Raw genomic sequence first — 12,686 nt, 5'->3', positions numbered from 1 at the left:
CTCAGAACAAGGATCACATAGTCTTAAACCTGGGAGCAGGGGCTGGACCCACTTACCCAGGATGTCGATAAATCTCCTCTCTGGAGAGTAGACGTACTCTGGAACTAACTTACTCCATGGGACCCATCGATTCTGTGTATTATCAAAGTGAAAGTCGTACAGGGTTGGTAGGTGACCTGCAATGCAATATAGCCTGTTTCACTGTGATCACAGACTTAAAATACAGAATCAATTCTGGTGTTTGCTTGGCATGAACAGCGGGCCCAGCTGCTGGACAGGTAGCAGAGTGAGCATGCCATGCTGCTCCTTCTGAGCACTCTGAACTAGCACTGCCCCGATGGACCTCAAGACACAGACAAGTAGAAAGCAACCTCAGCACAGCGCTCCGGGCTCTGCAGAGGAGGAAGAACAGGCCTAGTGGGCAGCTCTGCAGAGGAGGAAGAACAGGCCTAGTGGGCAGCTCTGCAGAAGAGGAAGAACAGGCCTAGTGGGCAGCCTACAAAGGCATCCAGCGAAGGTGGGGCAGAAACCTGAGAAGGCCCAGGTGGCAGCAGCAGCTTGGGAGACTTGTTCTTCAGAGAATCATTGTCACTTCTACCTACTCACGCTTTCCTGTGATCGCCAATCACGGAGGTGCCATGCAAGCCCACCTCTGAGAGAAGTCCACTTGCATATTCTGCCCCAAGATAGACGTATAGGCCACCTGTATAGGCCACACCAGTACAAAATTCTGGAGCCACCACTGTAAGGAAGGCCTCTCAAAGAAAATGCCATCAACCTGAGGCCTGAGGGCCACTGGGAGGCTCTGTTGGGGGATGGAGGGCACGTGGCATGGCGGAACATGCAGGTGCAGCCTGCCATAGCCAAGGTCAGAGTGAGCTGAGGCCAGAGGGGCTTCAGGGCCACCCTGGGAGGAGCCCGGCAGTCACCCTGCAGGGCCTGTTCTTTGCCCAGTGGGTATTGAGGGGTCAGTGACATCAGCCCTTCATGGATTAGATCTTTATTCCTAAAAGATTGGTAAGGCTGTGATAGGAAAACTGACTTGAAGGAAGGAAGGTTAGAGACGAGGACAGCTGTGAATGAGATCCCACCTTGTCCAGAGTAGAGGTAATGAGAGCGGCAGGAGAAATGACAAATCCAGAGACACTGAGAGGGCAGAGCTGACAGGGAAGGGTCATGTTGGAGTGAAAGAGTGTCAAGGTCATGGATGTGACAAGACAGATGATGGCAGATGATCCATGCCACAGAGATGCTACAATAATAGAAGGTGCCTGACACCTAGCTAGATGAGAGATGGATAATAATCATAGATAGCAGATGATAATACATAATACAACAGCTAACATGTGACAGAGAGGTAGACAGACGACAAAGGGGACCCAGCCGAGTGCTCAGAAGGGATAGAGACCGGCAGGCAGAGGCTGAGGTCATGGTGAAAACCCAGCCAAGGAGGGAAGAGGGAAGGGAGGACCCAGGACCCAACACTGATCTGAGGGAGGGCAGAGGACAGAAGCTGACAGGTGGGTAGTTGAGGGAGGAGGACAGTTTCAAGAGGCTGGCAGGTGGTCAACTATGTCAAGGTCAGGAAATCAAAACTGGAAAACTCCAGCTGGCAACTCTTTGGAGCTGTGGGGAGAAAGTTGGGGCTGCAGTTTGGGATGAAACACGGGAGACAACAGAGAGAAGAAAGCACTGCAGACAGCCCTGCTGGACACGCAGCTAAGGCAGGGAAGAGGCTCTGTGAACTCAGGCAAATTAAATAAATAAACAAAACAAAAGGGAAGAGGCATTGAGACATCTCCATTAGGTGACAAGAGTTGGGAAAGTTTTACTAGAGCATGTCTTAGGAGTTGCTGGGAGCTGGCAGACAGAGAGAGACCACGGATGGGAGTGGGAGGCGCCAATGCTGCAAGAAGCCTGAGGACGGAGGGGCAGGTGACCTGGCAGGGTGGCCTTGGCCGGTGGGGGCAGGGTCTCCTCTTTTGCTGTGAAAGTACAGAGGAGACAGGAGCTGGGACAATGGCACCAGCAGGCTTGACAGCTGGAAGGAGAAATTCCTACCAGACCATGCTATTTTTCCAGTTGAAACAAGAAGATCCTCTGCAGAGAAAGGGGAGAGAGCAGAGGGAGGGTCTAGAGAGAAGATGGGTCAGCTGCTCTGTGGAGTGAGCAGGGAGCATTCTAACTGGAGACTGTGATTTAGGGAGGCATTGTCCTCCTGGCTGCATGGTTTTCTCAGTTACCACTCAGCCCCTGGAGAGGCAGAGAACACAGACCTGGGGTTTCTACGGAGGGACTCAGCAGAAAGACAGTTAGGCAAGGGGTGAGATATTTGGGCAAGGACGGCTGAAGTGATGGGCCAACAGGAAGTGAGGGTGCAGAGAAGGAACATGGTAGCAGGGAGCTTAAGATGACAGTAGACCCTGGGTGACTGAATGGCTGTCTCCATGAGGTCACATATGTGTAGCCAGAGCCCTGGAGACAAACTCTAGGCAGAGAGGAGGTGGGGGTCTGTGACACACAAATAGAATGGTGTCACAGGCTGGTGGTCCATGATGTACTCAAAGGAACAGGCTGCTGAGCTTGTGTGCAGTAGGTGTCCTCAGGGCCATTTGAGTCCCCAGGATGAGGGCAAACTAGGGTGAAACACAAACCCAGGAGACAGGGCCCACATTGTCTCTAATAAGGGGCCTGCAGTGTGGCATGCAGAACTGGGAAGCATCCCCCAAAGGAGCCTTTGGGTTCTGAAACTGTACAGACTGCCACCAAATAGAGCACAGACCATTAAAATGTCTTTTACTTGCCTAATGACTCTCCACTAGAAAGAACTGAGGCCATTTTAAACTTTAAAAAGAACACCCTAGGGACTCAACACCTGGAGCTCAGTGAGCAGGGCGCCAGGCACATACACTGAAGCTGGGGGGTTTGAGCCCAGCCCGGGGCCTGCTAAATAACAATGACAACTGCAACCAAAAAATAGTCAGGCATTGTAGCAGGCACCTCCCAGCTATTTGGGAGGCTGAGGCAAGAGAATTGCTTAAGCCCAAGAGTTTGAGGTTGCTATGAGCTGTGACATCGTGGCGCTCTATGGAGGGTGACACAGTGAGACTTTGTCTCAAAAAAAAAAAAAAAGAAAGAAAGAAAGAAAAAAGGAGGAACACCCCAGGTAAAAATTTTAAAATGCAACTTAAAAAGTCACCTACCTGCCAAAGCATACTAAGATATGACGTGATGAACAAAAAAGGATTCCAGTGCTACACACAGTCCTCAGAGAATGCATGCCTTTTATTCTATCTAGCTCTTTGAAGATGCATGTTTCTGTGCAAAACTTTAAAAAGGTTAATTTGGTGGTTTCCTATGAACAACCTATAAGCCCATATTGGATTTTCTACTGAGCAAATACCCAGTAACACAGCTGATGAATTAAACTGTAGAACTTTAAAGAGATGACTTAAAAAAAACAAACAAACAAAAAATGAAAGCCTAAAGGAGAAGAAACTCAAGATCATGCAGAACATGAAACATTTAAAGAGCTTAAACAGAGCAAAGGAAGCAAGTGCCTAAACTCAGGTGAGAAAAGTTTAGACACATCAAGAAAGGTCATCCAAGGGGTTGTTCTTCTGCTATAGCATTCAATGCACTTGAACTTCTCCTGAGGGTACCACCAGATGCTCTGACCATTGCCTGTTTCTCTACAAAAGCAAACAATTTGGGAAACCCATACAGACAGAAACATGACAAAGCAACTTCACTGCCTCTAATCTAACCAAAAATACTCAATGTAGAACAGGTGACACTCAGTTCCTACCTGGCAATTCCCCAGGTTTGGCCCAAATTCCTTCTGTGTCAGCAGTAGGCAAAGAAGAAATGCGTTTGATACACTCATCAAATTTAGCCCTTCCATCCTCCAGCAGGGAGGCACCCAGAGAGCAGTACAGAGCCTCTAGGAAGAAGCACTCCAGTAGGTCAGGGTCCTCTATTTCTCCTTCTAGTAATGAATCCAACATCTTGGTTAACTGGGTTACCTGGTTCACAGGAAAAGATCTGGTTCAGTTCATATATTCTACCCACACAGAATCAGTTGCAGTCCCAAGTCCTGGATCCCAGAGTGATGGGGACATTATGTCCTGCCATATCAGTTCAGACAGATGGAGCCCATCTTGACTTGTGTGGAGTCACAAACGCTGGGTGTTATGTTGTCTCTCATACTAAGCCGTGATGTCACAGGTTACCCATCTGGCATCTTCACACCCCTTAAAAGCCCACTGCAGGTCTATGTTTAGGGAAGAATTTCTTTTTGCTAGCAGCAGTGATCATCTCTTACCATATTTAGGTCTGTCTGTGGGACGATTGTCTTCAGCTTCTCTCCTTGTCTTCCATCCACTATCCCTTCTACTATCACATCGATGAGATAGGGCACATACTTCCCAAACAGACTATCTAAGATGCTTTGCTCCACCTAGAAAAGGGCAGAATTCCAAAGCATCTTCAAGGGTTCATTTATTTAAATGAAGTTAGTGGAGACCTTTTCTTGTGAGGGGTCAGAAACATACTGTGGTGAATGATTAAGTTTGGCAGGTAAGGAAAGCCTGATAATAGTGCCTTATATTTGTAGAGAGCTCTGTCCTTTATAAAACATATTTCATTTCATCATGAAGCATTTCATTTTGCTTCATAGGGTCTACCTCACTCTGGGAGGGAGGGTAATAGGTCCCATTTCACAGAAAAGGGTCTTAAGAGTTCAAGTGACCTAACTGCAGTCATCCAGCAAAGTAGCAGAAGACCCCTCTTCCTACAAAGCATTGGAACCCACCAGGGGTTGCATGGCTCCTTAGACAACACCCTCTCCCATATCACAGTGCCTCAAATGATCATATTATGTTTCTCTTGGTCTTCTCTGGGATAATTATGTCCTGGATCCTAATTAATCTCCAGCTTAGCAGCCCTTCTAGAGATACACCCAGACCATCTTCTGTGTCCCTTTGAGAATATGGTCATGGTATCCTGGGTGTGGTCAAACCACAACCTGTCCACAACTAAAATATCCATCTCTGTTCCTTTCAAAGAACAATTTTGTTAAGACAATATGCACTCTGGTCTGCTACCCATTTTTGCAAATAAAGTTTTACTGGTAAACAGCCATCCCCATTTGTGCATATACTGTCTCTAGCTGCTTTCACATCACAATAACAGAATTGAACAGTTGCAAAAAGAAAGCCTATGGCCCACAAAGCCTAAAATATTTACTATCCACCCCTTAGAAAAAGGTTATCAGCCTCTGGTTCAGACCATTGAAATCATTGCTCATCCCACTGGCTATGAACTATTTGAAGTCTCATAAGTGTGTCTGCCATGTTTTCATTCCATTTGTGCTCAAGGACATTGGCAGGTCAAAGACAGGGTCATGGCCTTCAATTACAAATATCCCCCTGAGCTGTTATCCAAGTAACCACCACAACTGATAATTTTAGAAATAGTTTTCACCTTGTTTTGTATTTGATTAACCCACTTTTTCCAGTATGGTTGATATTTCAAGTTTTTAGGATCCACATAAACCATTCCACACCGAGAGACAGTTGCAGGAGATGCATACTGTAAATCTCCAACCTAGAGAAGTGAAGAAAATCAGTCACAGTGATAGCTACAAACAAGATGGATAAGATGCTTAAGGGCCTTTTCTTGAGCAATTTTTTTTACAAGTGCATAAAATGCAAGTCATACCAAAATTAACATAACTTACATGAAGTTTCTGCTTCAATACCTTGATTTATAATGGGAATATTATATATCTCTAATGCACTGGTTCTCAACCTTCCTAATGCTATGACCCTTTAATATAGTTCTTCATGTTGTAGTGACCCCCCCAACCATTGCTACTTCATAACTGTAATTTTGCTACTGTTATGAATCATAATATAAATATCTGATATGCACGATTTATTTAGGCAACTCCTATGAGAGAGAGGTTCAACCCCCAAAGCACAGGTTGAGAACCACTGCTCTAATCTAACACTTTTTAAAAATTTCTATTACTACAAAATTAAAGTGAAAATTAATATGTTGTAGTGTACTTGACAAAAATAAAAAAAAAAAAGAAGAAAATAAGTTATTTAAGTCCCTAGACCCAGAAACAAATATCATTTTGGAGTGTTTTTTTTTTAACATAGTTCAGATAAGATAGTATAAAACATAATAAGTACATAGCTAAACCAGCAATGTTAACAATCCTATCTCTTTCTATGAAAGAAGACATAGTTCCATCTGCCAACAGATAATGATATGTACAAATACTTATGTGCTGACAAATTTTGCAGGCCAATTTAGGAATAATGTTAATGTTAAGTCAGAGTGAAAGCATGTCCCAGGGCCACAGCTATGTAACAAGCATTCCATGCTGTAAGAATATTGAAGGCCTTAGAGCATAGTCAGTCTACAGGAAACAGAGGAGCTCAACTGAACAAAAAACAAATGAGGATAAGATAAAGACAAACGGTATGAAGGAAAAAAGGCAGGCAGACTTGGCATCTGTTGCTCAGTGGCTAGGGCGCCAGCCACATACACCAGAGCTGGTGGGTTCAAATGCAGCCCAGGTTTGCCAAATAACAATGACAGTTACAACAACAACAAAATAGCCAGGCATTGTGGCAGGTGCCTGCAGTCCCAGCTGGAAGGGACTGAGCCTAGGGCAAGAGAATTGCTTAAGCCTAGTTTGATGTTTGATGTTTGGCTGTTGATGTGTTTGATGTTGCTGTGAGCTGTGACACCACAGCATTCTACCCAGGGTGACAGCTTGAGACTCTGACTCAAAAAAAAAAGAAAAGAAAAGAAAAAAGAAGGCAATTACAAACTCCAAACAAAACAAATGGTTCTAAAAGAAAGTAAATGTAATCACAATATACCAGTTGGCTCTGCAGTCAATATTTCTATCTTCATAATAATGTAAACATGGCTTATTATTAACTGACTTAACAATATACTATCCTGAGGAGGGGAGGTTAGCTAGTGGTTTAAGAGATGAATTCTCACTTTCATAGCAGTCAGTCAATAGATAAAATGTATAAAGGAAGAAATATCATGCAGACCACATTGCTTATACCTACTATGGTAATCATCAGAAAAAGCAATTCAAAAAAAAAGTAGAAATAATCATCTCTGGGATAAAGAGGGAATGCGGGGAGTAGATAAAGAACAAAGTTGTACTCATCATAAACTTTTGTTCTTTGTTTTTTATAATCATCTATACTTATCACTACTTTAATAAACATTCAAATTTTCAAAAGAAAGATGTCTATTAAAAATTATTTTTCATCACTACTTGCCTCAAAGAGCAGAGCGCAGTGTGCTTGAAGCCGGATACGTTCCCCATTGGCCAATGTCAATAGCCTGTTGTCATCCATCACAGAATTCATGTTTTCTACCCACAGAGCATCCACATCACCATCAAATAATATGTACCTACAGAAACCACAGGAAGGTGAGCCAAAGGTCTTAAGATAGTTTCCAATCATGGAACTAACCTGCCCGTGCAGTTTGCATAGCTTCTCCCAGGGTTTTCTAGCCAGGATCTGAGACAGAGCATCTTACATGGTCCAGAGGTTTGGCCCACAGGGAACAAATTGAGTTCTTTGCCAACATTTAAAAATCAGCAAAGCAGAGGGAGATTTGAGACACATAGGGAAGAGGCCATGTGAAGACAGAGGCAGAGATCAAAGTGATATGGCCACAAACCAAGGACACCTGGAGCTACAGAAGCCAGAGAAGGCAGGAAGGATTTGCCCCTGGAGGCTTCAGAAGGAGTGAGGCCCTGCCAACACCTTTATGTCAGACTTTTGGCCTTTAAAACTATTAGAGAATAAATTTCTATTTCTAGTTACGACAGCCTTAGGAAACTAATATACCATCCAATTTGGCCACTTCCCTCACTTATGCTACCTGCTGGGTCCCTGGGAGCAGCTGCATCTACAACAACTGGTTCACACATCATTTGTCCTCGCAGCAAGTCTACTTTGGCTCCAAGGCTAAGTGAAGCTTCAACTTTGTGGGTATAAAGTCCATCCCCAATGGACAGACTCTGTTACTCTGTTGTGAGGGAATGGTGGTTTGATATTGCTTCCATTTAATTCACTATATAAGCAGTTAGATTTTTTGCAGCATTAACATTCTGGCTTATTTTCTTCCAGTATTCTTTCCTTTTTAACTTTTTATTTTATTTTATTTTATTTTATTTTATTTTATTTAGACAGTGTCTCAAGCTGTCACCCTGGGTAGAGTGCTGTAGTGTCATAGCTCACAGCAACCTCAAACTCTTGGGCTTAAGGGATTCTCTTGCCTCAGCCACCCAAGCAGCTGGGACTACAGATGCCCGCCACGACACCCAGCTATTTGTTGTTGTTGTTGTTGCCATTGATGTTTTAGGTGGCCTAGGCCGGGTTCAAACCCGCCAGCCTTGGTGTATATGGCTGGCGCCCCACACACTGGGCTACAGGCACTGCCCTTCAACTTTTTATTTTGAAATAATTTCAAACTTTTAGAGTTACAAAAATAGAACAAAAGAACTCCCATGTATCCTTTAACAAGATTCTCCATTGTTAATTTTTTTTGTTGCAACATTTGCGCGCTCTTGCTCTCTCTCTTAATCTTTGTCTCCCGTGAATTATTTTAGAGTCAGTGGCAGACATAATACCCTTTTCTAAATATTCAAGCATGTATATCCTAAGAACACGCACCTTCCCTTATATAACCTCAGCACAATTATAAAATTCAGAAAATTTAACATCGATACTAAGCTATTATCTAATAACAGCCCATATTCAAATTTTACTAATTATCCCAAAAGAAAGACTCCATTTTATATTCATTGTAAGAAGACAAGATTCAAGCAGCCATTAATCCCAGCACTTTGGGAGGCCAAGACAAAAGGATTGCTTGAGTTCAGGAGTTCAAGAGCAGCCTGGGCAACCTAGTGAGACCCGATCTCTACAAAAAATTTAAAAATGAGCTGGGCATGGTGGTGCGAGCTTATAGTCCCAGCTACTCAGAAGACTGAAGTGAAAAGACCACTTGAGCCCAGGACTTCGAAGCCATAGTGAGCTATGACTGTGCCACAACACTATAACCCAGGCAATAGAGCAAGACTATCTCTTAAAAAAAAAAATAGATGCTCAAACCATTGGGTGAAATTTTTATGAAAAATGGTATATTTACATAGTCATAGGGTATCTCACTACAGATTGCATGTCAGCTGCAAAGGGGAAACTGAAGTGGCACCTTCACCCAATAACCAAAGTGAAAACCACCAATAATGAGGCAAACCAATGTCCTCCAATCAGGTGCTGTGAAGGACACATCACTCCTGCATCATTCCTGTTAAAAAGGCCCAGCCTGAATCTAATGGTGAAGAAGCATCTGACAAACCCAAGCTGAGACCATTCTATAAGTGATCTGAAATCCTCTAGTACACCAAGGTTATAGGAGACAAAGAAATCTTGAGAAACTGCTCAAAACTGAAGGACCCCAGACATAATACCTAAACTCAACATGAGATACTGGATTAATCCCAAATCAGGAGAGAAGTGCTAAAAAGAGTTTGTTTTAAAGCTATTAGTTGGGACTTTAAACTCTTGTTATTTATTATTAATGGAACATTAATCAGGACTGTTCCTAAGCTGACCCAGGACATATCACAGGCAACAATTATGATAAAACCTTTTCCTATGGTGCACCCACAGTGTGTTTCTACACTTGGCTTCAGTGGCCCTTACCACAGCATGTGATAAGGTCAGCAGAGCAATGCCAGCAATGTCTATAGGTAGGAAAGTCCTTACTCAGGTCCCAGGATTCTCCACGGCACTTTGCTACCTTTCCTTGCCTATTCGAGCATAGTGACCAGACAGCCCAGCATGGTGGCTGCATTTAAGGGCTCAGAGTCACACCACCCAGAGTCCAACACTCTGGCCTTAGGGCAAGTTTCCTGCCTCCTCTAGGCCTTGGGTTCCTCTGTGGTAATTTGGGGACAGATGTGGCATCTCCCACATCACACTGTGGAAGAGGACTGACTGGAGTCATACACAAAGAGCACTAAGTTGGTACCTGCCACGTCATAGGCAGAGCCCCTAGGACTGGACTCTATGTCTAAAGCTACAATATCTACTTAGTCTTGCCTCAATTTGTAAGGTTTAGCTAAGTATTATCAACTAGTCTAGGCTCTTTCCTTTTTAGAAAAATACTCACTTTCGCTCCTTCTTATCCGTTGGCCTGTTGATTTCCCTGAAGATGTTTGACAATACCCCATCTGTCCAGTCTCTGGTGGTGGGGTCCAGGATACCATAGAGTTCTATGACACTTACAGCCTTGGGGTTCAGGGTGTACAACTTTGTCATTATCCCAAGCCTAAATCAGAAGAGAGGCTTCAGCCTTGGTCCAGGCAAACTAACAGCATTAGCAAATCAGTCTGGGTTGCCTATGTGAAGAATCAGATGTTCTGAATCCAGTTCAAAATTTAGAATGTAATCCACATAAACCCTCCACCAGCTTCCCATTCACTGGTAGTGGTTTATACTAAATGCAAAGGGAGCACATTTCAAGAAAAATATGGCTTTACCACAAATGAGGTGTGAACTGGAAACACAGCTTTGCCTGTGAAGGGCACCAAGAAGCTATAACTTTTGTGTATATTTCATATTCATACATATTCATATATAGTAGAACCTCTGTAAGCAGACCACCCAAGGGACTATAACAAACTGGTCAACATACAGAGGTGGTCAACATAAGGAACTAGGCCCACTGTACTAATACATACATGTGGTGCATGTCCAGTCTATGAAAATTAGACTTAAGGAGATGGTCAGTGTAGGGAGGTGGTGAGTTATGGAAGTTCTACTATATCTGACATTTATGTAAATGTTCCACAGTTAATGGTATGAAGGAGACAATATTCAGTCATCTGGGATAATGCAACAAGCCTTTGAACCACTAACGTTCAATCTCTCTTATTTACAGAACAGTATCTGCTCTGTGTTGCTGACTTCATAAATCAAGTAGACAGGTTGCTTCCCGCTGTAATGCTTGTAAATTCCTGCAACACATGGTTAATTCATCTAAAAAAGCCTAAACATCACACAAAACCATAGTTCATAATTCACAAATAATTATGCATATTATATTACACATACACACATGTATGAGATAATTCTATAAGTTACCTAAAAGTGAATTAATCATATAATGAAATGCAGGATAACTACAGATAGAACCCAGTGAGAGCCCATAAGCCACTGTCCGCTGTTTCCTTAAAGGAAACATACAGAAACAAGAAGAAATGACAGTCGCTCATCAGACTGTATAAATAAATCTACAAATATGAAAGCCACAAATATTATAAGGCTTGCTTTAGATTTTTGCTGGACTGTTGGCATCCGCTGAAGTCTTTCTGCAATCTAGTTATTGCTCCCGAGAGGTCAGGAGATCCACTGTCAGTACACAGCTGTCAGTCCCCTGCAGGCCTTTGTGATGTTCTACATAAGTCACACGTTCCTCCAAGCAAAATTGCCTCTGCAGGGCTGGTGATAAGAATCTAAGGAAGTGACACTTTTTCTAACCACTCAGATACCACAAAGGTTGCTGACTTACTGGAAAGAAGCAATCTCAACACTGAAAAAATATGACTTAAGTTCACTATCAAAATATCCTTACAAGATGGTTCATCAAATTCTCATTTCACAAATCAACCATTCACTGTCTGACATAGGAAAGAGTTGCTATTTAGCATTCTAAAATAGGTTAACTAAATCAGCAATGAAATAAGTAAAGATAATCTGAGTATTAAGGGACTCTTGAGGACAAATTTACCCTCCCAGGAAATCAGAAAGCAAAGTAGGACTTGGTAATAGTGCCACCAAACGCTTCCTGTGAAACCACCCCAGCAACCAGGCCCTTCCCATAGAAACTGTACTCACCTGGTCTGGGCCTGACACAGGGCATTAATGACCACAGACTTGCCCCCTCCCGTAGGCCCTACCACCATTGTTGTGTGGCGGGTTAACATGGTCTCGAACATTTGAACCACTTTGTCCACCTGTGGGACAAGCATAGGCAGCTGAGTTAAAATAAATCTTTTTTTTTTTTTTAGAGACAGAGTCTTATTTTATTGCCCTCGGTAGAGTGCTGTGGCGTCATAGCTCACAGCAACCTCCAACTCCTGGGCTTAGGAGATTCTCTTGCCTCAACCTCCTAAGCAGCTGGGACTATAGGCGCTCACCACAATGCCTGGCTATTTTTTTGTTGCCGTTTGGCCAGCGCCCTACCAGCTGAGACACAGGTGTTGCCCCAATCTTTTTTATTTTTAAAGATTAAAAAAAAAGGTTCATTGAGGTATAATTCACATAGCATACAATTCACCATTTAAAGTGTACAACTCGATGGTTCCTAGTATATTTCCTGAGTTGTGCAACTATCACCGTAATCAATTTAGAACATTTTTACCACCCCTCCCTACAAAAACAAAACAAAATAAAAAAACTTTGTGGGCAGCACCTGTAGCTCAGTGGGTAGGGTGCTGGCCACATACACCCAAGCTGGCAGGTTCGAACCCAGCCCCGGCCACCTAAACAATAACTGTAACTGGCTCGGCGCCTATAGCTCAACCGGCTAAGGCGCCAGCCACGTACACCTAAGGTGGTGGGTTC

General features: G+C 43.4%; 1 protein-coding gene across 1 annotated transcript in view; it reads right to left on the bottom strand.

Annotated features, from left to right (window-relative positions):
* Positions 1 to 12,686, bottom strand: part of DNAH10 (dynein axonemal heavy chain 10) — a 161,990-nt gene that overhangs the window by 66,165 nt on the left and 83,139 nt on the right. Inside the window, exons 37-43 of the mRNA XM_003796031.3 lie at positions 11,958 to 12,076; positions 10,231 to 10,389; positions 7,320 to 7,455; positions 5,485 to 5,607; positions 4,325 to 4,459; positions 3,809 to 4,025; positions 57 to 176 (exon numbers count right to left, since the gene is read on the bottom strand). Of these exons, the coding sequence (XP_003796079.1) occupies positions 57 to 176; positions 3,809 to 4,025; positions 4,325 to 4,459; positions 5,485 to 5,607; positions 7,320 to 7,455; positions 10,231 to 10,389; positions 11,958 to 12,076 (1,009 nt within the window). The remainder of the gene's footprint in view (positions 1 to 56; positions 177 to 3,808; positions 4,026 to 4,324; positions 4,460 to 5,484; positions 5,608 to 7,319; positions 7,456 to 10,230; positions 10,390 to 11,957; positions 12,077 to 12,686) is intronic.

Source organism: Otolemur garnettii, unplaced genomic scaffold, assembly GCF_000181295.1.
Source record: "Otolemur garnettii isolate 467f Iridium unplaced genomic scaffold, OtoGar3 scaffold00099, whole genome shotgun sequence".
In the NCBI taxonomy this organism is placed as follows: Eukaryota; Metazoa; Chordata; class Mammalia; order Primates; family Galagidae; genus Otolemur; species Otolemur garnettii.
The sequence above is the reverse complement of the archived record's forward strand: the minus strand, read 5'-3'. Positions and strand labels throughout refer to the sequence as shown.